Below are 26,685 nucleotides of genomic sequence, written 5' to 3' on the forward strand. Positions count from 1 at the left end.
ACAATGGCCTCTTGGTGGGAGGATGCTGTAAGAAGGATTCAAGCAAGTGGGAATTTATTTTTGCCTAGTCCCTGGAATCTGGTTCTAAGAGGAAAAGTGATGGGTTTTGTGTGCGTGTGTGTGTGTGTGTGTGTGTGTGTGTGTGTGTGTGTGTTGCACCCACCGTCACTCTGGCAGAGCCACCAGGCGCTGTGCTTGGTGAACCTGGAAGTAGTTTCTGCCTCAGAGAGTTTCACGGTGCGACACCCTGGACGCAGGGCTCTAGAGAGGTCAGTCAGGGTGTCATTAGGTCTCATTAAAGGGACACATTGTCTACACTTTCCACTACAAGATGGAGAACTGGGACGTCAGTGTCTATGCCTGCTAGGTGTCCCCTCGTCACCACTTCCCATTTCTTGGGAAATGAAGATCAATATAGAAGGTAGGTGAAATGAAAACAAAGAATAGGGGCAGAAACTCCTGCGGCGACTTCCCACCCGCCACCCCCTGCGTCTGCACTGCTCAACCCAGGTACAGCATGAGGACACTGGTGCCTGATGGATCTATCCAGACCGGGCAGGGCCACCCCACCCCACCCCAAAAGAGTGAGGCAGGGCCCCTGTCCCCAGACGCAGGCGGGAGCTCTTTCAGGCTGGAGGCCGGGGCCGGCCAGCCGGGGCTGCGAGGAGGAGGTGGACTGCAGCGCGCCCCAGGCGGCCGCCCAGGTCACTGCCCGGGAGCCGGCGCCGCGGCGCTGGACAGATCCCGCCCGGGGGCGCGGGCTCGGGGCCGGCCGACCTCCCGCGGGGGCGCGCGGGGCGCAGGGGCGCGTGCGCGGGGCGGGGGCGCAGGCCTGCGCGCATCCCGGCGGCCCACTGCGCGCGCGCGGGCCCGGCTCGGGGGCGCGCGGGGCGGGAGCGCGCGCGGCCTTTCTGCGCGCCCCGCGGCCGGCGGGCTGGGAGCCGAGCGGGCGCAGGCAGGTGGGGCGCGCGGCCGGGGCCGGGGCCGGGCCGGGCGGGGGCGCGGCCGGGATGGCGGTTCGGGGAGGGCGGGAGGCGCCGGGCTCCGGATGCCCTTGGCCGCCCCCGGAGCCTGGGGGCCGGTGGGTGTCCCGGCGGGAGGCCTCCGGGGCGGGCGGGGAGGCGGTGCCTGGCCCCCAGCTCGCCGCCCGGCCGGCCAACTTTCGGGGCAGGTGCGCGGGCCCGGGCGGAGCCGCGCTGCCCGGTCAGCAGCCCCGCCGGCCCCGGTGCTCCTGCAGGCGCCGGCCGCCTCGGGTGTCTCACTGGGCTCCCTTTATTTATTAAATTGTCGACACGCCGTCTTCAAAGCGAAGCCCTGGGATTTACCTTCCAGCCTTGCGCTCTCCCGAGATTCCTTAATTCTTAGTCCTGCGCGCGGAGAAGGAAGTTGGGAGAGCGCCCGAGCTGAGACCTGCCCGCCCCAGCGCGTTAGCCCGTCCTGGGGAGCTGGTGCTGTGAGCGCCCTTCCCAGTTCCCTGAGAGGTGGCTCCCGCCATCCGGAGCCTGTGTAGGCCGTGTGGGTTTCAGCTCAGTTCTGAGACGACAGAGGATGATACAGATCCCTTGCTGAATGTTCCCAGCCAGACTCTGCGAGGTTCCTCTTACAGCAGGGTCCTGGGATAAAGCCAGGCCTTTGGAAGGTTTCAATCAAGAAGCTGCCCCCGCCGTAGAGACCGCGGGCCAGCGCGTTTGCCCTTCGCTTTCACTTTTCCCCGTTGTCACGTGAATTTCCTGCACAGTTAGGAGTGAGTCGTCCAGACAGCAGGCGGGCAGGTGGCGCAGGACGTGTGGCAGCTGTGGAGGGGAAGCAGGGTCTTGAACACGGCACGAGGCTGGTTTTCCACATTTTCAATATTTTTATTGGTGCCCTGGAAGGATGCATCGTAGCGAGGCTCACAGGGTCACTAGCTTGGCGTGTTTGAGCCTTCGTCCATCTTGCCCCCATCCCCTGCGCTCCTAGTGGGATTGGTAGTGACACTTTATTGTGGGCATGGCATTATTTGCACCGCTTCTTCGTTCCTGGTCCCCTTTCTCCTCTCCATCTCCTTCCCCCACTCTTCTCACACTGTTCTGCCGGCCTTCCAAGTCCTTTTGGTTTGCCATTTTCTCTCTACCTTCCACATAGGAGAGAAAAGACAGGGCCCCTGGCTTTCTGAGACTGGGAAGCCTGCCTGCCTTTGTCTTATTTTGCTAGCACAAATGTGCAATTTTTTTTGCAATGCTTTCACTTGATACGTGGGCTGTAAGACTGAGTCTTAGAAGGCGACGAATGTGTTTATCTCTGTTTTGTAGAAGATCTAGCACATGGTGTACTATTTGTAGGACTTGTTCCAGGCATCTTGAGTTTACCAGATACAGTCCCACCGGCAAGGCCTTTTAAACAGGTGGTAATTACATGGTGTTTTATCGCTCATAACAGCTCCAGTTGTGAAATGCATATGAGTGATCTGTAGTTTAAAAGATCAGCTTTACTCTTTCCCCCGGTTTAAACCTATAAACATCTTATTACTTTTAGGCTTACTGTTCCCTGTAAATTGTTTATAATTATGCTGCCGTGGCTTTACTTGGTATATTAGTCTTTGTTTCTTGTTTCAGGCATGTGTGTGTGTGTGTGTGTGTGTGTGTGTGTGTGTGTGTGTGTGTGTGTATTTAATCTTGAGAATGATCTGCACTGTTTTCCTTTAGTTCTGTTCAGTTGAACTTCCTGCAATGAAGGAAGGGTTCTTCCTGCACTTGCAATATGGTAGCACTAGCCACAGACAGCTTGAGCTTTTGAGCACTTGCATGGAGCTAGAGCACTGGGAAATGGAATTTTAAATTTAATTTTAAATAGCCACATGGTTGGATATCACAGCTTTTAATGAATTATTAGTGCCCCAGGACTCCTACACTAACGGTCCTGAGTCCGTGCTTCATGCCAGCCAGCTCTCCTCACTCACAGCACTTAACACTTTGGATAACGGCAGCTTTCTTGTAGAAACTCTGTTCTAGGCTGTGTTCTACATGAGTGCAAGGGCATATCTATTTTCTTTCCCTTTGGTAAGCCCAGTGTAGGACTTAATAAGGAACAGTAATAACAATAATTATGAGTTGAATGAGAAATTGAACTTGGGGGCAGGTATCTTGCCTTTCTTATTCTCTCTGGGGCCTAGGGCCAAAGTGTCCAGTGCTGGAGTAAATACCTGTTTAATGATCGAATAGGTCTTTTGTAGGTAGCAAATAAAAGGAGGCAGGCGGGAATTTTTAACGTGTTTATTAGTCTTTGTGTTGGGAAAGACTAATTCTTTGCCAAAGAATTAGTGGGAAATGGAATGAAAGAGCCTTGTGATTCCGAGTGTGGGTGCGGCTGTGGTTTCCTGTAAGCTGGACAGCTTGACGCTGCTGCTTCTAGTCACATCCCAGATCAATCTGAGGGAGTCTTTTGGCCCCCATGAGGCTCTTTCTTGGGACTGCATGTCCCTGAGGCACTTTGGAGAAGTTGGAGGGCATTTCTTACCATTTTTGTGTTCAGGTGGAACCAGGGATCCTTGAAAGGTTATGAGATAGTAGAGCTGCGTCACTAGGTTCTTTGGCTCAGAGCTGACTTGGGCTGATGGAGCGGGATGGGTGTGTGCATCTCTGTTCATTCAGTCTGAACCACATTTTTTTTTTTCCGGGTTTGGGGATAGAATCCAGGGGCATTTGACCTCCATGCTACACCCCCTGCCCTATTTTTTATTCTTTATTTTGAAACAGGGCCTCACTAAGTTGTAGAGGGCCTCATTAAGTAGCTGAGGCTGTCCCTGTACCGCGATCCTCCGGTCTCAGCCTCCCCAATGCTGGGATTGCAAGCGTGCACAACCACGCCTGGCTCTGAACTCCATTATGATGTGAGACTACAGTGCACCAATAAAAGTATATATTAAAAAAAAGAAAGTTTGGTCGGGCTAAGTGGTGCATGCATGTAATCCCAGTACTTGGGAAGCTGAGACGGGAGGACTCGGGTTTGCGGACAGTGTCAGCTACTTAGGCCCTTTGTAACTCAGTGAGACCTTGTTTCAAAATAAAGAATAAAGAAATAGGGCTGAGGCATAGCTCGGAGGTCGAATGCCCCTGGGTTCCATCCTCCTGTACTGCCAAAAGAAAAAAAAAGAGAAAAAAAAAAGAAGAAAAAAAAAAGAAAAAAAAGAAAGTTTGGAGAATTTGATTTTAGCTATTATTAAGTATTGGGTAGCTTCACAAAGTTAATTAGGGCTGACTTTTAATTTTACGCTTAATTAGTTTTCACCAGCTAACTATAGAAGAATTTGAAGTGAATGTATATACTCAACCCAGATCAGTATATCTCTACATTTGACCAAGATTTAAGGTGCCATAGGTCTTCAGATCCAGATATTTTAGGGAAGTAGTCTGAGACTATATGACATTTTATAGGGGTATATAGTTTTCTTTGGTGGGAAGAAAGAATGATAGGAGTTTTCATGAAAGAAAAATGGGACCAAGGAATAATGGCAAGAAGATGCAAAATACAAACAAGGTTCATTGTATTGGTCAGGTAATAATGTTGCTTCTCTGGCTTCAAAGTATCATGTAAAATAAATTTTATTTTTTATTTTTAATTAATTAATTAATTAATTTTTGTGGTACTGGGGTTCTTGGAAGCCCTTCTACCTCAGGGCTACACTCCCAGACCTATTTTATACTTTTCTATTTGGAAACAGGGTCTCTTAAGCCAGCGCGGCTGGCTTCGAACCTGCGCGATCCTCCTGTCTCCGCCTCCCAAGCGCGGGGATTACAAGCGTGCGCCACCGCGCCCGGCTAAAATAATAAATTTTGATTGCATCTCATTGCGTGATTTATCATTCCACCCTGGATCTAGGGCTTGAATATTTGTTAAATGTGTAAAATAGCAGTCTATCTCCTGTGGTAACTGATAGTTTTGTAAGATGTAGTACTTATCTGTAAGGATTTTGACAGTCTATAAAAAAATAAAAGGTACACTGGGGATCATGTTAAAAATATTTTTAATTGAGGAGTCCACCCTTTGGAATGGAAGTCATTTGGTGGCTCCTTTTAACTGACTCAGAAAGAAGACTGTTTCATCACTTTTCTTAAGAATTAGAGTATAAAAAAGGTCTCTGTCCCAAAGTGTGATTATAGCAAATGTTTTTTGGTATTTATGGTAGACATCTCATTCTGTTGTATATCTATTGATAGCAGTGGAATTTCATTTTTCTAGCAGATTATAAACTACCTCACATGCATGGGCCACCTGTTACTCATTGTTGCAATATCAGAAACATCTAGGATATATAGTACCTGTTGTAGTGGTTCCTCAATAGATATTTAATAAACTTTGTTTCTGCTCTTTACTTTTAAAGGAAGCCTAACACCCTGTGAATATTTCCCCAAACTTATTGCCAAACAAGCAGAGGCCAAAAAGTTAGAAATTCAGAGTCCACGAGAAGCTAAAATGTGAAGCAAATCTGTCTCTATGGTGTCTCTTGCTGTTCAACGTTTGTATTTGAGGATGGTCAACACTGCTGTCTAACACCAGTGCCTTGACCTTGTCATTTTCCTATTTATGTTGCAAGGTTACTGGCAAAATGATTCAGAGTTTGGTTGCAGCAAGTAATTAAGACATCTAAGAAAGTCTGGATACCTTTAAAATAGTAACAACTGGATTAGAGTAATATATGTTCCTGTACATGGAAGCACATGCTCCTTGAGGAGAAGGAAAACATCCTATTCTTACCAGTTCCTGTGGATATTGAGAAAACATAGGAATCAATCACTTTGGAAAGAAACCAGTTAATTCACAGAGGTGGTACTTTTCTTGGAGAGAGGTGGAATGGTAAAGATGATTAAGGTAATATAACATTGGTTAACCAAGTATAATGGAATATCTAGCATGGCATTATTGGATTCTAGATTGGACTATCAGTTAACTATTTTTTTTCTCATTTCTTTCTGCTGAAAATAATCTAAAATTTTCATTTGGGTCTTAGGACTTTATGCTTATACTTAAAATATACATAAAGGTTCAAGATATTTCAGACTTTATAGATCTGATGTAAAAGAAACTAAAATTTTTAGCTTCATAGATTAGTTCTACTTAGCCGTTTCTCTGTTTTCTTTTTATTTGCTTTTATTGGTGCGTATAATCTCACATCATAGTGTAAAACATGTTGACAGTGACATACATAATCATAGCACTTGGTGCCGCCCACAGATGCCTCCCCAACTTCCCTCTTCCCCATACAGAGTACTGAGATTGCCATTGGCATTTTAATATTTGTACACATAGTTGATGGTAGTAATTCCTTCAGTGAACCTCACTCTTCCTCTCCCCTTCCCTTAGACCACCTCCCTGGCTCCACTGGGGTTTCGTCTCCATTATCTGGAGTCCCTGTGGCATCGCCATCGCTCCCTAGGTTCCACATATCAGGGTACACATATGACCCTTCACCTTCTGTGACTGGCTACCCCTACAGAGTGTCAGTCATCAAGAGGTAAAAAAGTAATAAATGTCAGCGAAGATGTGGGGAAATTAGAATTCTTCTACATCATTGGCGGGATTACAAATCAGTTCAGCTGCTATGGAAATCAGTGTGGAGGTTCCCTAGAAAACTGGAAATGGACCCACCATATGACCTGGTTCTACCACTCCTGGGTATCTTTCCAAAGGAGTTGAAACCAAGAACTACAGTAACCTATGCATACCCATGTCCATGGCAGCACAATTCACAATAGCCAGATTATAGGAACAACCTAGGTGCCAGTCAACAGATGAATGGATTACAAATTTATGGAATGTTCACACAGCAGGATTCTACTCAGCAAACAAAACAAACCAGAAAAACAAAAATAAAACAAAACTCCAAATTAAGACATTTTTGTAAGAAAATAGAAGGACCTGGAGAACATTCTGTTAAGTGAGCTCAGCCAGTCACAGAAAGTGAAGGGTCATGTGTGTTCTTTCTCTGCTTTCTACGTCATTTCTGAGATGTAGGCTAACATATTCTAATTTGCAGAACATTTATTCTAAGCACTCATGTTTTCCAGGAAAAAGAGGTAATATTAAGTGATACGGTTTAAAAGGCATGGCCTTACATCTTCTGTTTGAAAAGAATAAATAGGCCCCAGTACATTGTTCAGCGAAAGAATCTCAGTAAGCTCTTGCTTTTGTGAGAGTGACCTAATTAATTTCCAGTGACTTTTCTGGGATATCATAAAATAGTAGAAACATTCTAAAGTAGGTTATTTTCAAGTGATAAGCACATAGCACAAGCTGCTGGATGAAACATGATCTCACCCGAGTCAGCATTACGGGGAGTTAAAGATCCAGCTACAGGAATAACATGTCCTTGTTTGTGAGTCAGAGGGGTCACCCATTAGATTAGTTCAGCTTTTTTTTTTTAATCTTATTTTTGTATATTTATTTTTAACATTTTTAAAAATTTTTATGTGGATCATATTGAGAATGGCATACATTCAGACTGTGCTTGGTGCCCTCCCCCACCCCCCGCCCCTCCCCCCAACAATGAGTGTCCAGGTTAACCATGCTACGTTCATACTTTTACACATATCCGGATGTAGCGCCTCCATTAATCAACCTCAGCCTTCTTCTCTTGCCCTTCCATTCTAGCTTTGCTGAGGTTTCCCCTCCATTATCTGGAGTCCCTCTAATATTCCTAATTCCTAATAGTTTGGGCATATAAGAGAAAACTCAGCTTTTTTTTTTTTTTTTTGGTACTGGGAAAACATGAGTGCTTAGAATAAATTTTCTGCAAATTAGAATATATTAGTTTACATCTCAGAAATGACGTAGAAAGCAGAGAAAGAACCCAGGGGTATTCTACCTCTGAGCTACATCCCCAGCCCTGTTTTATTTTTATTTTAAAACAGGGTCTCACTAAGTTGCAGAGGGCCTCACAAGTTGCTGAGGCTGACTGCGAACCTGTGATCCTCCTGTCTCAGCCTCCCAGGTACTGGGATTACAAGTGTGCGCCACAGCGCACACTGGGCATTTTAAACCTTTTTAAAACTATTATTGGGAAAGAAATGTTTTCACCTGTTATAGTTTATTACTTCTGAGCTTTGTCTAAAGAGATTATATGTGCTGCTGACTGTGTAAGAAGCACCGTGAAGCAATATATGTGTTTAAACAACTGTTTGTTAAGAGAATTTTTTTTCCTGTCACAAAAGAGTTGAAAATGTCAGTAGATTAGACGTTAGAAGAACTTTAGGAATTTTTGTGTTTAAAGGCAATCATTCTAAGTTGCACACAAATAACATACAAATGTTTTCCCCCTCCCTTTCTCATTATAGGTAGCTTTCTAGAAGATGACCATAGAAGACCTTCCAGATTTTCCATTAGAAGGAAATCCTTTGATTGGAAGATACCCATTTTTATTTTCAGGTTCGGATACACCAGTCATCTTTTCCATTTCTGCAGCACCAATGCCATCAGACTGTGGTATGTAAAAGAGTCATGTTGATTTTCTATGGACTGGTAACTAGACCTTTGTCTTATGTACTCTTTGCACTCATAATTTTTATTCTGAAAACATTTCCTATGGTTTTTACAAAATTGCTAAACTTTTCCTTTTTCAAAATACAATTGCTTATTGCATTTTCTGCCTCTTAAGCTAAATGCTTTATTTCCGCTGTCAGCATTTTTATTATGTAAAAACGTTAATTTTAAGCACATGATGGATTTTAGAGGATTTTATTTTTAGAATGTAATGGTGCTTAGACATCGAGCATTCTTCTGCTATTGATGTATTTATTTTAGTTAAATATACTGACTTGCTAAAAAGTACTTAAGAAAAAGTTGTAAAAGACCCTTCCTTGGATTGTGGAATGAGATTGGTTCCCTTTAAATCAGTCCATTTAAGTTTCCTCTGTGAACTGTCAATTTTGAAGTGTTCTAGTTTTTGTGGATTTTGATTCATTTCCCCAGGATTATATTTTATCACTTGATATATGAATAAATGAAAATTAGGAGATTAATTTGATAGGACTGTTATATTTTGAACTTAGAGTTTTTCAGGAAAATATTGAATCACCGTTTCAAACTATCTTTGGAGGTAGGGATAATGTAAATTTCAAATAATAGTAGATACAGAATTGTTGGTAGTGAATTTGTGTTTTTTTTTTACTCTAGTTTGTTCCGTGTATCAAACTAGTAGCAACTAAAATGTGTGTGTGTGTGTGTGTGTGTGTGTGTGTGTGTGTGTTGCTAGGGATGGAACCCAGGGGCATTCTACCTCTGATCTATATCTGAGCTACACCCCCAGCCCTGTATATTTTTTATACCAGAAACAGGGTCTTGCTAAGTTGCCAAGAGCCTCACTAAGTTATTGAGGCTGGCTTCAAACCTACAATCCTCCTGTCTCAGCCTTCCAAGCCAAGTACTGGGATTATAGGCATGTGCCACAATGAAAGCTTTTTTTTTTTTCTCTTATACAATAATAAAACATTTATTTAAAGCAAACAGATGTAAACTAGGTCTTAATGAAGAATTTCTAAATTATACAAAACATAGATGTCAGAAGTTTTAGTAACCTATACAAATACAATACACATTGCATAAAGAGATAATTTATTGGTTAGCTTGCACATATATAAAACCCATATACCTTTATAAAGCTCTTATGAAACATTTAGATGAACCTAGATAAACAGCATATTTAGCTCTCAGATATGTACACATCTCTGGTCACATATATATTGGGTGTCAAATATAGTAACCCCAAATTATAGTTGTTCATTTCACTTGAGCTACAAAGTAATCATTAAACAGGTGTAAAATACAGACATTTAAGCCCTGATCTTGCTAAGATGCCACTTGCTAGGTAATCACAGTAAAAATAAGAGATTATCTTGCTAAAACACAACCTTTTAAGCTAGTTCTTTGTAAATATTAAGTGCAAAAAACCATATTGATTTAAATATAAAAACATAGAAAATTATCTTAATAAAATGAAAAAAGAATTCTAGACTAACTTTTGTAAAAACAAAATTTTCCAAGAGCAAATTAATATCTTGAATAAACCTAACTGTTTCAAACATAGAACAATGAACTTGACTATTTTGGTAGCTTTCTACTATTAAAGATAGACAAGGGGTGGAATGGTTATCTAAAAGATATTCTGTAGGTGGAATTTCTATACTGGGAGGTGAGGAGGAAAAGCTGAACTCTAGGTTTATGACAGTCTAAGTCTGTCATTCTTAGAATATAGGCAATGCTTAATTGTAGTTTGTGGCCAGTGTGCACTGTCTGTGCCTTGTGGAGACCTGTTTCTTTGCCTAAAGGACCTCCTTTAGCTTCTCATAATGTAGGTCTGCCAGCAGTGAATCTTCCCTAGATGTTTTATGTCTGAAAACATTCTCATTTTACTTTTCTTTAAAAAAAATAAATTTTGGGGGCATAAAATTCTTGGTTGGTAGTTGTTTTAATCTCAAATAGAGTTTCATTCTTAAGTTTGATTTGGGCCTTTTAAAATTTTTATTTACATTATTTTTGGTACTAGGGATAGAATCCAGGAGAATTCTACCTCTGAGCTAGACCTGCAGTCTTATTTTATTTTGAAACAGGGTATCATGAAGTTGCTAAGAGTCTTGTTAAATTGCTGAGACTGCCCTCAAGCCTGCGACCCTCCTGTCCCAGCCTCCCAAGTACTGGGATAACATGTGTGCCACCATGCCTGACTGACTTGGGCTCTTTTAAATGTATGTCATTCATGCCTCGACTAAACCTTTGGCATTTGGAATACAGTTATTACGACTTGTATTGTCCTTTTCTATTCTAATATCTGTATCAACTGTAGGTCTGTTTTGATTTGTATTTCTCTGATTATAACTCATGTGTTCCTCTTTTCTTACAAGTTTGGTAATGCCCTCCCCCTCTTACTTTTGATAGTACTGGGGCAGGAACCCAGGGGCATTCTACCTCTTAGCTACACCCCCAGTTCTATTTTTTATTCTTTATTTTGAAATGGCTGGCCACAGACCTGCAGTATTCCTGTCAGCTTTCCAAGTGCTGGGATTACAAGCCTATTCCACTATACCCGGCTCGTATGTATTTTTGAGTTTTGTCTGGGGCTGATTCTTACCCACTACTGAGTACACAGTGCCTTCTAAATCATGAGGATGTTTTTCAGTCTTTCTGGTAGGCATAGGCACTAATCCCTGTAATCCTTCTTGGTGGTTTCTTTTGTGTCACAAGCACATGCTAAATACTCGGGGAGGTGTCTCTGCAGATCTCTGGGGTTCTTGTGCGGTACCCTTCTCTCCTCTCTGCTGCTCTACCCTGGGACTGGTATCTGCCTTGATTTCCCTGAACCCTCAGCCCAGTCTCTGGGGCATTTTCTTGGTTTCCTTCCCTGAACTGTGACCTGAAGACTCTCCCCAGCTCAGAGGCCTGGGGGCAGTTGTGGACTCACTGTTTGTACCTGTCTCTCCAGGTCACTGTCTTTCATTGCTCATGCCCAGTGTCTTGAACACCATTGCTCTTTCCTTCGGTGTTTTGGTTGTTCAAATGGAAGTGCCGACTCGTTCTCTGTTACTCTGTTTTGACTTGAAGCAGATATCATCCCCATTTTTTCCTTCACTCCACTTTCTTTTGGTTAACCCCTCCCCACCCCCCATGGAAGTTTAAAGCTTGAACGTGGCTGGGCACAGTGGCTCACACCTGCAATTCCAGTACTTGGAAGGCTAAGTAAGACAGGAGGATGGCAGGTTCAAGGACAGCCTTAGCAATTTAGTGAGGCCCTCCACAACTTCGTGAGACCCCGTTCCAAACTAAAAATTAAATAGGGCTGGAAGTGTAGCTCGTAGGCAGAATGCCCCGGGGTTCAATCCCCAGTACCAACCCCCCCAAAACCAGTTTTTAATGTGGTTACGTATATTAATATATTTTATTATAGCACAAGGATTTAGATGAGGGGTCATTCTGGCTTTAATCCAGACGTAGGCACTTCAGAGTTATGTGATTGTGGGCAAATTGGTTATTTTTGCTGTCCCTTTGTTTCTTCTTCAATAAAGTGAGAATGATAATAGTACCTACCTCATATGGTGAGGATTAAACAAGTAAGGTACATAAAGTTGATAGAACAGTCCTTGGTGCTTACTTAATAAGTATGTCAAAGCACTAATAAATATAATGTTATCATCATTATTTAAATTAGCCATCAACTATTTTACCATTTGCATATATTTAATTGCTAAAACATTGTTATATGCTTTGGTATTGAGACAGTAATCGGCCCCCCTATTATTCTTTGCTCAAGAGTTCTTGCTTATTTCTCTTACATTTACTTTCTAGGTCTTTACCACCCAGATGTGGTCCTTGGTCTAGCAGCACTGGCCCCAGGCAGCTTTTTAGGAAAGCAGTCCCAGGCTCCAGTTGAGATGCATCAAGACCCCTAGAGACTCTTTGAGAAGCTCTGGCAGAGAGGAAAAAGAGGATAATTTTTCCCATTTCTCCTTCATTATCTGAAGTTCCTCTTGTATCCCAGTTTCTCCCTAGTTTGCGCATATTAGAGAAAAGATGCTCCTTCACTTTCTGTGACTGGTTAATCTCACTGAACATAATGTTCTACAGGTCCTTCCATATTCTTGGAAATGTCATAATTTTGTTCTTCTTTATTGCTGAGTAGAATTCCATTGTATTTCCCATAATTTTGTAATCCATTTATCTGTTGATGGAGTCCTAGGTTGATTCCATAATTCGGTTATTGTGGATTATGCTGTTATGAACATGGGTATGTATATGTTACTATAGTTCTCTGTTTTCAACCCCTGTGGAAAGATACCCAGCAGTGGTATAGCTGGATCATATGGTAGATCCATTTCCAGTTTTCTAGGAAATCTCCACACTGATCTCCCTAGCAGCTGAATTAGTTTGTATTCCCACCAACAAACAGTGATAAAAGTTCCAATTTTCCCACATCCTTGCCAATATTTGTTGTTATTTGACTTCTTGATGATTGCCATTCTGATTGGGGTTAGATGGAATCTCAGCGTAGTTTTGATTTGCCTCTCCTTTGATAATAATGTTGAACACTTTTTAATGCATCTGTTCCTTCTATTCTGATTCTCTGCAGTGCTTTTAGCACAAGTGGATGTTTATTTTATAAGATGCTTTTTTAGTGTCTATTGAAATGATCATGTGATTTTTGTCTTTGGTTCTGTTTATATGATGAATTACATGGATTGATTTTCATATGTTGACCCAGCCTTGCATCACTGGGATGAACCCTACCTGGTCATGGTGTATGATTTTCTTGATGTGGTTTTGAATGCATGTTGCTAGTATTTTGTTTAGCAGTTTTGCATCCAAGTTCATCAAAGATATAGGCCTGTGGTTTTCCTTCCTTGAGTTGTCTTTATTTGGTTTTGGTATTAATGTGATGTTGGCTTCATAGAATGTATTTGGGAGAGTCCTGTTTTATTCCATTTCATGAAATAGATTGAAGAATATTGGGATTAGCTCTTCTGCTACTGCTGAAGGATGAGTATTGGGATTAACATCACTGCTAGAAGTTGTAGCCAGTGTTTGTGCAGGAAGAACTGATGGCTTACAACCCCAATGGCCTGCAACTGCTCATTTCAGGTCCTTGGTTGTTTTCCTTTTTATCTCTGGAGTTAGCTGCTATTTTAGCATCTATTTATATGATCTTTGTTCTTAATTCTATTTAAGTGGTGAATAACATGTATTTGATTTGTGTATGTTGAACCAACCTTGCTTTCCTGGGATGAAACCAACTTGGTCATGGTGTACATTTTTTTTTTCGGATCTAGGGATGGAATCCAAGGGCATTTAACCTCTGAGCAACACCCCATGCCCTGTTTTCTTATTCTTTATTTTGAAACAGGGTCTCACTAAGTTGCGGAGGGCTTCACTAAGTAGCTGAGGCTGTAAGTGAACCGCGATCCTCTGGTCTCAGCCTCTCAAATGCTGGGATTAAAAGCATGTGCCACACACCTGACTTATAGTTTTCTTGATGTGGTTTTGAATGTGTATGGCTAGTATTTTGTTTAGAATTTTACATCTATGTTCATCAATGATATTGATCTGTAATTTTCTTTTCTTGAAGTATCTTTATTTGGTTTTGGTATTAATGTGATACTGGCCTCATAGAAGGAGTTTGGAAGAATCCCATCTCTTTGATTTTACAAAATAACTTGTGAAGTATTGGACATAGTACTTCTCTAAAAGTTTTGTAAAATTCAGCTAGAAACCTGTCTGGATCTGGGATTTTCTTTGATGGCTTTCTGTTTTTCTTATGTGGGAAAATAAAATATTGGAGAACTAGAAATATTTTAAATAAAATCACAATTTTTTTTTTGGTGGTACTGGGGTTCCTGGAAGCCCTTCTACCTCTGAGCTACACTCCCAGACCTATTTTTACATTTTTATTTGGAAATAGGGTCTCCTAATCCAGCACATGTGGCTGGCTTCGAACCTGCGTAATCCTCCTGTCTCTGTCTCCCAAGCACGGGGATTAAAAGCGTGTGCCACCACGCCCAGCATCACAAAATTTTTAATTATCCTCAGTTCATTTAGACCCCTGTAATAATCTTTGATTTGTTTTATTTTTGGCCTCATGAATTAATTTATTTTCCAGTAAAGTTCTGGAAGTTCTTTTTCAGTCCAATGATATAATCTTAAAATTACCTAGACATCTGTATTCATCAGAATCTTTTCCATAAATCTTATTTATGGAAAAAATTTATATCCTAGATGCTTACAAAAACTTTCAGAAAGATATCAGAGCAAAGTAATAATTGTGATAACAAAAGTCTTACAGCCATGGTTAAAGATTTAATGGGAGTTCATTATAATGCAATAGACAAGGAAATTTGGTTATTTCTGTGACATCATTTTAAGTTACTGGGATTATAGCTGATAACAGGATACCAGGTCTTATCAAATTTCAAAGAATTTATATAATTTTTGGAACACTTATTAAAACATTTGTTTATGCAAATATAACACAAAGAGGGCTAAGCATAACTTTTATTTGACAGTGCTTCTGAGGCAATTTAGTATATCATATAAGCCTAATTGGTTTCACTTTGCTTAATAATCTTTCCATGCAAATAAGCCTAATTAGTCTAACACTTTTTTTTTTTTTAATGAGAGAGAACAAAATCTTTTGAGATTTTTGGGCCCTTGAGACCCTGTTTCAAAACAAAAAACAAAAAGGGCTGGGAGGTGTAGCATGGAAGTAGAATGCCTCTGTGTTCAATCTCTAGTACCACAAAACAAAACAAAACAAAACAAAAACAAAAAACTTTGGCTCTTTAAATCAAGAATCTCAAATAATCAAAGACCTGGCAAAGACAACATCAAGCACAGGAAATTATCTTGACAAAACACAGACATCTTTGTTTCCTAGGAGGACCATTCAGATCTAAGCAAGAACCTTGCACACCTTTCCATTGAGCAGACCAATACTCCAAGGAAATCGTATCATTTTAACTGAGGACTCAGACTGTAGTTTTGTATCACTTTGAAATCAATAATACATTCAGTTTTAGCCAGTGTGAACTTACAAGACTCTCTTTTCTCAACTTTCCACAGCCATTTAATTTTGTCCTGCATTTTACTTTTCCTCAAAGAAACCTTTTCTTGCTAGTGTTGTCGATTGGCAAATCTCTGAATACAGCATTTCATAATTTCTAGAAGCCTATGTTTCCTCATAGCATGGTTGTTCATTGTAGTACAGGACATATTTTTTAACACCCAAATATATTTCATTCTTCTTTCAAGATAAACATGTTTACCAATTAATATTTTAGTATTTGATGTGGACTTGTTTTCAGCAATATACTTGGATTACTTATGAAATTTCATAAGAGTTAAATAGGTAGCCATCATTCTAAGTTATCTTTTTCTGCTGAGAAAACTTATAACATAGAAATTGTATGAGCTTATTTGCAATTCACTTGTTTTATAGCATGTGCTTATTTGAATAGGAAATATAGGTAGATTGGAAGTTTTGTGGCTTCATTATAGTTAATGCTAACACCTCTGAAGGCATATCCGTTTTTTTAAAAAAGTAAACCAATATTTTTTTTTTATTTATCAAAGGTTATGAAAGATGTGATCTTGAAAAGCATGTGAGTTCCTATTTTTCTGAAACTCTTAGGAACAATTTGTATAAGCACTTAGATTTCACTTAAATCTGTTTAACATATGTAAATATGCATATACAGACACACACATATATTTTAGTTTTCACTTAAAATTTTAGCCATGTCTCAGGTACAATAATAATAGAAGAAAGGAGACAAACCTGATTTCCATCTCAGATTTGTCACTTATGAGCTGCATGATTTTGAGCAAGTATTATTTGGAATAAGCCTTGATTTTTCTCATTTGAAATATGAGAATAATACCTGGCATGTAAGGTGTTTAAAAGAATTTTAAAGTGTTTATTAAATTGTAGGTGCTCAGTAGGTGTTAGTTTTTAAAATGTTTTCTTTTTTAGATGTTTCTGCATTTTATATTTCTTTTTCTGAGATTAAGACAGCAGCATCTGATTTTCTTCTCTTGAAGTGTTTTATTTCCTTCATAAGCCATTATTTTTTTATTCTCTAGTTATAGAAAAAATCTATAAATCTAAGGAAAGACATTTTAAGAAATATTTAAATCGCATGGTCAATTGACAAATAATAAAAAAAATTTGTTAGTATTCCATGATTCCAAAATAACCAACTCATCTTGTCTCAAGGTTTCCAACTTCCTTAACTTTTGGAATAGCATTTCCCCTCACACTTCTTCAGTGGGTAAAAACAGGTGCTTGTTTTTTTATTATAGGAAATAGGAAAACAGAGACATAAAAATAACATTTGAAATTACAAGTTTTTCTGTTCACATAATATTTGGCATACTTTTCATTTATGTTTTAATCATTGATGTGAATCTACTATTCATGAAATTTGTGTTTTGAGAGGGATGAATGTTGATAAGATTTGATGAGTTTTCTGTGTCTTAGAAATAATATTTGGAAAATTCAGCGTTTGAGATCTGTGCACTCACATTTGGTTTCATCTAAAATAAAGTGCATTTGTAGTATGATACATGGAAATCTCATTGCCTTAGCAGTTAAAATATGCTTCATTTTTGGTTTTAAGAATTAAAGTTTAATTCTTAAAATTTTAAGAATTAAATAAATAATTTTAAGAATTAGTTTTTTTTTTTAATTAATTTATTTTTTAAATTGGTGCATTGTAGTCATATATCAATCACATTGGAGTACAAGACTTGAGAGGATATACAAGCACACATCATCCAATTAGCCCTCCTCCAGCCCCCATCCCATTCCCTCCCCCTCCCTCCATCCCACACTTCTTTGGTGATTTACTTTGATACATTTGTTTATGTACCTCCTGCGTTTTAAAGAGGCTCCGTCCTCCAGTATTACATACCCTCTGATTGGTCACATTAGTTGCTTCACTATAGGGCCCTTTCTATAGCTCAACCTCTTCCTGTTGCCCTTTTCCTCCTAGTTATTGCTGATTAAGAGAAGCGTCTGATTTATATTTTCTGCGATATTTCTCTGTGCATGCTGCGTTGCAAGTACCAATCCCACTCTTGATGGTCCCAGTAGTGGCCTGGCTACTCAGTGGACTGATCCAGACCTCGCTGGCTCAAGCAGCGGCCTTGCCTCATGGGAGGACCCGGTTCTGGTCTCGCTGGCCCCTGAACCGGTCTAACCCCTAAGCTGGCTTTGGTCCCGACCTTGGAGGCCGCAGGAGTGAACTTGCCTCACGCCAGGCTCCGATGCTAGCCATTGGCCCCTGCACCAGTCTAAGCCCTTGGCAGGATTCCAATCCCGGCCTCGGAGGCCCCAACACTGGTAATGCCTCACGGCAGGCTCCGATGCCGGCCTCACTGGCCCCAGCACCGGCCTAACCCCTTGACAGGCTCTTATCCTGGCCTCAGAGGCCCCAGTACCGGCCCTGCCTCAAGGCAGGCTCCGATGCCGGCCTCGCTGGCCCCAGCACCGGCCTAACCCCTCAGCATGCTCCGATCCCGGCCTCAGAGGCCCCAGCACTGGTCATGCCTCACGGCAGGCTCCGCTGCCGGCCTCGTTGGCCCCAGCAACGGCCTAACCCCCCGGCAAGCTCTTATCCTGGCCTCGGAGGCCCCAGTACCGGCCTTGCCTCACGGCAGGCTCCGCTGCCGGCCTCGCTGGCCCCAGCACCGGCCTAACCCCTCGGCAGGCTCTTATCCTGGCCTCGAGGCCCCAGTACCGGCCTTGCCTCAAGGCAGGCTCCGATGCCGGCCTCACTGGCCCCAGAACTGGCCTAACCCCTCGGCAGGCTCTTATCCTGGCCTCGGAGGCCCCAGTACCGGCCTTGCCTCACGGCAGGCTCCGATGCCGGCCTCGCTGGCCCCAGCACCGGCCTAACCTCTCGGCAGGCTCCGATCCCGGCCTCGGAGGCCCCAGCACTGGTCATGCCTCAAGGCAGGCTCCGATGCCGGCCTCGCTGGCCCCAGCACCGGCCTAACCCCTCGGCAGGCTCTTATCCTGGCCTCGGAGGCCCCAGTACCGGCCTTGCCTCATGGCAGGCTCCGATGCCGGCCTTGCTGGCCCCAGCACCGGCCTAACCCCTCGGCATGCTCCGATCCCGGCCTCGGAGGCCCCAGCACTGGTCATGCCTCACGGCAGGCTCCGATGCCGGCCTCGTTGGCCCCAGCACTGGCCTAACCCCTCGGCAAGCTCTTATCCTGGCCTCGGAGGCCCCAGTACCGGCCTTGCCTCACGGCAGGCTCCGCTGCCGGCCTCGCTGGCCCCAGCACCGGCCTAACCCCTCGGCAGGCTCTTATCCTGGCCTCGAGGCCCCAGTACCGGCCTTGCCTCACGGCAGGCTCCGATGCCGGCCTCGCTGGCCCCAGCACCGCCCTAACCCCTCGGCAGGCTCCGATCCCGGCCTCGGAGGCCCCAGCACTGGTCATGCCTCAAGGCAGGCTCCGATGCCGGCCTCGCTGGCCCCAGCACCGGCCTAACCCCTCGGCAGGCTCTTATCCTGGCCTCGGAGGCCCCAGTACCGGCCTTGCCTCATGGCAGGCTCCGATGCCGGCCTTGCTGGCCCCAGCACCGGCCTAACCCCTCGGCATGCTCCGATCCCGGCCTCGGAGGCCCCAGCACTGGTCATGCCTCACGGCAGGCTCCGATGCCGGCCTCGTTGGCAAGAATTAAAGTTTAATTAAAGTTTAATTCAAATCCTGGAGAAGATTATTAAAATTAGAGCAGAAATCAGTGAAGTGGAGAATAAAAAAATACAGAAAATCAACAAAACCAGAAGCTGGTTTCTTGAAAAAAATAAACGAGATAGATAAACCACTAGCTAACCTAACCCAAATATAGAGAGAATCAATCAATCCAAATTACTAAAATATGTCTTCACCACCTTTTATCCTATTAAGATATATGACTACAATGCACCAATAAAAAGTTTAAAAATTAAAAAGTTAAAAATTAAAATGTTAAAAAAAGAGATAAAAAAGGAGATATTACCACCAACAGCATGGAAATCCTGAAAATGGAACAAAATTTTCAACAAAATGGAAAACTTAGAAGAAATTGACAGTTTTCTAGATGCATATAACCTTTTTAAATTGAGCCAAGAAGATATAGAAAATTTAAACTGATCAGTAGTGGTCAAAGATACTGAGGCAGCAGTAAAGAGCCTACCATCAAACAAAAGCCCAGGATCAGATGGTTCCCAAGGGAGTTTTATAAAACCTTTATAGAAGAGCTAATACCAATGCTCCTCAGTTTCTTCTGTGAACTAGAAAGAAATGGAACTTTCCCAAATACATTCTGTGAAACCAATATCACAGTACAAAAGCCAAATAAAGACAGCTCAGAAAAAGAAAACTAGAGGCCTATATCATCGATGAACTTAGACACAAAACTGCTAAACAAAATACTAGCAACTTGCATTCAAAACCACATAAAAAATCATACACTATGACCAACTAGGGTTCATCCCAGGGATGCAAGGCTGGTTCAATATATGAAAAAAAAAAAACCCATGTAATCCATCACATAAATAGAACCAAAGACAAAAATCATATGATCATATGATCATTTCAATAGACACTGAAAAATCAGTCAACAAATCCAACACCCATTTATGCTAAAAGCACTGCAGAGAATCAGAATAGAAGGAATATACCTAAACATTATAAAGACAATATACAATAGGCCGACAGTCAACATTATATTAAATGGGGAAAAAACTGCAAGAATTCTCTCTAAAAACAGGAACAAGACAAGGATGTCCATTATCACCATTTCTTTTCAATATAGTACTTGAGACTCTAGCCAGAGCAATAAAGCAAGAGAAGGAAATCAAAGGAGTACAAATAGGGAAAAGAAGAACTAAAACTGTCCCTATTTGCAGATGACATGATATTATACTTAGAAGACCCAACAAACTCAACCAAAAGGCTTATAGAACTTGTCAACAAATTCAGCAAAGTGTCTAGATACAAAATCAATATTAAAAAATCCAAAGCCAGGCATGGTGGCGCACGCTTGTAATTCCCGCGCTTGGGAGGCAGAGAAAGGAGGATCGCGCTGGTTCAGAGCCAGCCTCGCTGGCTTAAGAGACCCTGTTTCCAAATTAAAAAATGTAAAATAGGTCTGGGAGTGTAGCCCCGTGGTAGAAGGGCTTCCAGGAACCCCAGTACCACCAAAAACAAACAAACAAAAAAAGAAGACTCAACAAACTCAACCAAAAGGCTTATAGAACTTGTCAATAAATTCAGCAAAGTGTCTAGATACAAAATCAATATTAAAAAATCCAAAGCCGGGCGTGGTGGTGCACACTTGTAATTCCCGTGCTTGGGAGGCGGAGACAGGAGGATCACGCAGGTTCGAAGCTGGCTTAAGAGACCCTGTTTCCAAATAAAAATATAAAAATGGGTCTGGGAGTGTAGCCTGGAGGTAGAAGGGTTTTCAGGAACCCAAGTAGTATCTCTCTCTCTCTCTCTCTCTCTCTCTCTCTCTCTCTCTCTCTCTCACACACACACACACACACACACACACACACACACACTCAAAACTTTTCTGTATGCCAACCATAAATTTCTTGAAAAAGAAATCCAGAAAACACTTCTACTAAAGTTATCCCACAAAAAATAAAAGACTTAGGAATAAACCTAACCAAGGAGGTAAAAGACATCTACAAAGAAAATTATAAAACATTGAAAAAGAAATTGAAGAAGACTTCAGGAGAGATCTTCCATGTTCTTGGATAGGCATAATATATATAATCAAAATGACCATTCTTCTAAAAGTGATCTACAGATCCAGTGCAATACCTATTAAGTTACCAAAGTCATTCCTCACAGGCATAGAAAAATCAATCCTTAGCCAGATGTGGTGGTGTATGCTTGTAATCCTAGCATTCGGGAGGCTGAGACTGGAGGATTGAGGTTTGCGGACAGCCTTAGCTACTTAGTGAGGCCCTCTGCAACTCAGTGAGACCTGGTTTCAAAATAAAGAATAAAAAATAGGACAGAGTGTAGCTTGGAGGTCAAATGCCCCTGGGTTCCATCCCGACACCCGCCAAAAAAAAAAAAAAAAAAAAAAAAAAAAAAAAAATCAATCCTTAAATTCATTTGGAACAACAAAAAACCCAGAATAGCCAAAGTAGTTCTCAGCAACAAGAACCATACAGGAGGCATCACAGTACCTGACTTAAAACTATACTACAAAGCCATAGTAAAATAAAACAGGATGGTACTGGCACAAAAACAGTTACATAGACCAATGGAGCAGAATAGAAGACTTAGAAACAAATCCACACACTTACAGCTAATTGATTTTTGACAAAGAGACCCAAACATACACTGGAAAAAAAAAGATAGCCTCTTCAACAAATGGCATTGGCAAAACTGGTTAACCACATGCAGAAACATGAAATTAATGCCACTTTCGTACCCTGCACAAGAGTCAATTTAAGATGGATCAAAGACTTCAAAATCAGATCAGAGACCTGGCAGCTCCTTGAAGAAGGCATAAGGCCAACACTTTAACACATAGGCACAGATAAAAACTTTCTCAACAAGACTCCAAAGGCACAGAAACTAAAAGGTGGATCAATATGTGGGATTGCATTAAACTGAAGAGCTTCTGTACAGTGAAGGAAGCCATCAAGAAACTCATCAAAGAGCTGACAGAATGAGAGAACATTTTTGACAACTATTTCTCTGATAGGAGACTAATATCTAGAATATACAGAGAACTCAAGAAACGCACAGCTAGGAAAACAAATAATCCAATAAAAAAATGGGCCAGTGAAATAAATAGATACTTCACAGAAGACATTCAAATGGCCAATAAATGTATGAAAAAAGTTTCAACATCATAAGCAGTCAAAAAAGAAAGTGTGAATTAAAACGATCTTGAGATTTCACTGAACACCAACTAGAATGACAATCATTCAAAACACAACAACAAATTCTGGCGAGGATGTGGAGAAGTGGGAACTCTAATACATTGTTGGTAGGATTGAAAATTAGTGCAGCCACTTTGGAAATCAGTTAGGAGGATCCTCAGAAGAAAGGGAATGAACCTATCATATGATCCAGCAATACCACTTCTGGGTATCTACCCAAAAGAATGGAAACCAAACTTCCAAACTAATGCATGCGTGTCTATGTTCATAGCCGCACAATTCACAATTGTCCAACTGTGGAACCAGTCAAGATGTCCATCAACAGGTGACTGGATTACAAAACTATGGGATATGTACACAATGGAATCTTACTCAGTCATGAAGAACAAAATCACATCATTTACAGGGAAATGGATAGAACTGGATAACATTATGCTAAGTGAGATTAGTCAGTCATGAAAAGTAAAAAATTGAATGTTCCCCCTAATATGCAGCAACTAGGGAGAGAAAGGGTCCTAGGAGGAACTCTAGATGAGGAAGGAGAAACCATAGATGAGCAAATAAGTTGACCAAACTGAGGGAGATGGGGGGGGCAAGAAGGAAATTGCCGAATGCACATTCACAAACATCAATCACTAAGCCAAACATAAGGAGGAGGGAGGGGGAGAAGATGGAGTGGGAATTGGGGAAAGGCTAAATGAGTGATGTGTGCATGTGTGCCTCTACCGTCTTCTACTCCATTAAGATGTATGACTACAATGCGCCAAAAAAGGGTAAATTCGGAGCCGAGCCATAGGAGACAAGAAGAGCCCCACCAGGCCGAAGCGAGGGCTGCTGGGACTGCAGCGTCTGCACCTTCCGGAACAGCGCCGAGGCCTTCAAGTGCATGATGTGCGACGTGCGGAAGGACACCTCCACCCGGAAACCTCGACCCGTCTCCCAGTTGGTTGCACAGCAGGTTACTCAGCAGTTTGTGCTCCCTACACAGTCAAAGAAAGAGAAAAAAGATAAAGTAGAAAAAGAGAAAAAGGAAAAGGAAACAACTAGCAAAAAGAACAGTCATAAGAAAACCAGGCCAAGATTGAAAAGTGTGGATCGGAGTAGTGCTCAGCACTTGGAAGTTACCGCTGGAGATCTAACAGTCATTATTACTGACTTTAAGGAGAAAACAAAGTCACCGCCTGCATCCAGTGCTGCTTCTGCAGATCAGCACAGTCAGAGTGGCTCTAGCTCTGATAGCACAGAGAGGGGAGTGTCCAGGTCATCTTCACCCAGAGGAGAAGCCTCGTCATTGAGTGGAGAATCGCATTAAAGTTTACTTTCTCTATTTCTTAGTCACTTGTGTCCTACCATGCAGATACACAGATTATGCCAAGAAGCACCACATTTTCATGACAAATACATTCATGCACAATCCATAATTTGAGTTTTATATAAAGTAAAATTTTGTCCAAATTTGTTAGATTTTATTGTAATCTATGCCTACTAAACATTTTCAGACTTAACAGTTTGGTCTCTGCAGTTAAATGCCATGAAAATGTGGTGTTGAATTATTCATTATGCAGTGTTATTGGTAAGTCTATTTTTCACTTTTAGTTTAGTGAATTCTAACACATAATTCTTCAATTCTCTACTATTGGCATGTAACGAGTTTAACTTTTTTATAACAGTGCAAGCAGCCTAAATATGTATTATTTGGGAATTGTGAAACAAATAGTTATATGTATACAAGTCAAAGATCAACTTAATCACTATTGCTGAGACAGGACTTTCTTAATGGTTATCCTCTTAAATACACCTGCTGGTACTTGGTGTGGTTAAATAGGAAAGTTGTTATTAAATAAAGAATTTGTACAAACCTTTGCCAATGTTTTTGACACGCTTTACTAAATTATTGTTTCTGAATTATGTTTCTGGTTTTATCCATTTTTTAAGTTTTTGTTAGTTTTCTTATTTTTCAAAACACTTATTGTAATGTTTACTAGTAGACTAGTAAACAATAAAACATTGATTATTTAGCTTTAAAAAAGGGTAAATTCGACTTTTTCTAATGTCTAAAGGTATTTGTATCAGTTGAAGTTTGGTTTTATTATTTATTATTTTCAATGCATTTATTTGAAACTTTTAATAAGTCTAATTTATTATACCTTTTTATTTCAAACAGAGTTTTCTTTCTTTGATCCTAATGATGCATCATGCCAGGAAATTCTCTTTGATCCCAAGACATCGGTCTCAGAATTATTTGCCATTTTAAGACAGTGGGTTCCTCAGGTCCAGCAAAATATTGACATTATTGGAAATGAGGTAAAAAAATCTTATATTTTAAGTCATGCATTGCTAGACTTTTTAATGGTATAAATTCCTCCCACACACGTCTGGAGCAACCCTTCAAGGGTCTGCTGTTCGCCCTTGTATCTCCAGGGTTTTATGGCGCAGTGAGTCAGTTGTGATGAGTCTCCTCATTCCCTCACACTCTGTACATTTTTACACCTGGGGTGCTCACATTGTAGACTTGTGGGCAGTGCAGGGAAAGGCATTTTTCATATTTCCTCCTTTGTACAAATTAATTTTGTAAACTTCCATGCACTTCATGAGGGGCTTTGAGTAGCATCACAATGTATGTATACTTTTGGGTGGTTTGGGCAAAGATCTAGGTTTAATTATAATTATTGAAAAATACTTGATTTTTTTGAGAGAAAGTTTCTTGGACAGCATGTTGTCATATTGTAGGATGTGAAGGCTTTGTACTTTGCTTTTCAAATATACCAATTGAGAGAAACTTTTTCTCATTTTTGGGAACATATTTAGAGTTACAGACTACCTTGGAGTACTTTTTAGAATTTTCTCCTGTCTGGTGACAAGTTTGGTTTTCATTAGTGTTGAGTGTAATTCAGATGAGAGAGAGTAACGTGGCTCCCAGCACTGGTTTGGAAACACTTGGGACTTGAGTACCTCCCTTGTAATCCTCTTTACCTTGGTTTTGTCAGATTCTCAAGAGAGGTTGCAATGTGAATGACAGAGATGGCTTGACGGACATGACTCTTTTACATTATACTTGCAAGTCCGGAGCTCATGGTATTGGTGAGTGTGTGGTACCTATGGCTTGTCTAGTCATCTGCATTTATGCTCAGATTAATCTCTGTGTGTGCTGGTCAGAGACCTGGGGACCTCTCAGCAGACAATAATGACCCTGCCCGAAGAGGTGAGAATTGTTAGGTCCTTCCAAAACCTCGTTCCTTTCCCTCAAGGAAGTTTTATACCTCCTGGGACCTCTTGACTTTTCTGCAGCAGGCTTCATGGCTCATGCTCACTCGCTGAGGGTTAACTGGTAATATCCTGGAATCTTGCTGAGGGCTTACAGAAGGGTTGATCCAAAATCAGTTTTCCAGGGATAGTAATCCCCAGGTTTCAGGCTCATCAGTGCTCCATTCCGATTTATGAAATGTATTACATATTTTCCAAAACTAGTATTCTCCTGTGCTTTATCATTTTATAAACTTGCTCTCTTACTTTATATATTGTTTTTTCTCCCTGTTTGATAGTCTGATATTGTGATACAGAGCTTCTTAGGCTACCAGTGGTGGAGAACTCTTTTTTTCCTTACATTATGAACTGACACAGGTTTTTTTTTTTTTTTTGTACTGGGATTGAACCCAAGATCATTCTACCTTTGAGCTAAACTCCCAACTCTATTTTTTAAAATTTTTTTATTTTGAGACAGGGTCTCACTAAGTTGCTGAGGCTGGCCTAGAACCTGCGATTCTCCTGTCTCAGCCTCTCAAGTACTGAAATTAATGCCTGGATTGTGAACTGAAACTTTTGTAAACTAAAATAAATATGAATTTTTATTTTTATTTTTTTGTGGTACTGGGGATTGAACCCAGGGGCATTTTACCTCAAAGTAGTACTTCCAGTCCTATTTATTTCTTATTCTTTATTTTGAAACAGGATCTCACTAACTTGTGGAGGGCCTCACTAAATAGCTGAGGCTGGTAAGAACCTGTGATTCTCCTGTCTCAGCTTCCCAAGTATGGGGATTACAAGTATGTGTCACCACGCCCAGCTTAGAAATGAATTTATAATGTAAAAATGAAATAAAAATAAAGCCAAAAATTTAAAAAAGGTGAAAAATTGGATTTCATTGAATAGATCACAAGAAATAATAAATAAGAAAAAGGGAAAAGTTAGAAAAAAGTACAAAGAGATTACAGTTTGGGCCTGTAAATGTCCACAGAACTAACTCTGAGTAGCTTTGGTCTAGCACATTAAAAAT

At 41.2% G+C, this 26,685-nt stretch overlaps 2 protein-coding genes across 2 annotated transcripts in view; both read left to right on the forward strand.

Annotated features, from left to right (window-relative positions):
• Positions 1-8,324: 8,324 nt before the first annotated feature.
• Positions 8,325-26,685, forward strand: part of CLIP4 (CAP-Gly domain containing linker protein family member 4) — a gene marked incomplete at both ends in the record, with an annotated part of 73,598 nt that continues 55,237 nt past the window's right edge. Inside the window, 3 exons of the mRNA XM_080711864.1 lie at positions 8,325-8,457; positions 24,577-24,716; positions 25,400-25,493. Coding sequence (XP_080567990.1) covers positions 8,325-8,457; positions 24,577-24,716; positions 25,400-25,493 — 367 coding nt within the window. The remainder of the gene's footprint in view (positions 8,458-24,576; positions 24,717-25,399; positions 25,494-26,685) is intronic.
• Positions 12,745-23,724, forward strand: LOC308274134 (YY1-associated factor 2-like; the record flags this gene model as incomplete). The annotated part of the gene is given in 3 exon segments (XM_080711584.1): positions 12,745-12,748; positions 23,209-23,236; positions 23,238-23,724. Coding segments are annotated over 3 exon segments (519 nt in total).

The sequence above is a fragment of the Muscardinus avellanarius genome, assembly GCF_963383645.1.
Source record: "Muscardinus avellanarius genome assembly, chromosome: 15".
In the NCBI taxonomy this organism is placed as follows: domain Eukaryota; kingdom Metazoa; phylum Chordata; class Mammalia; order Rodentia; family Gliridae; genus Muscardinus; species Muscardinus avellanarius.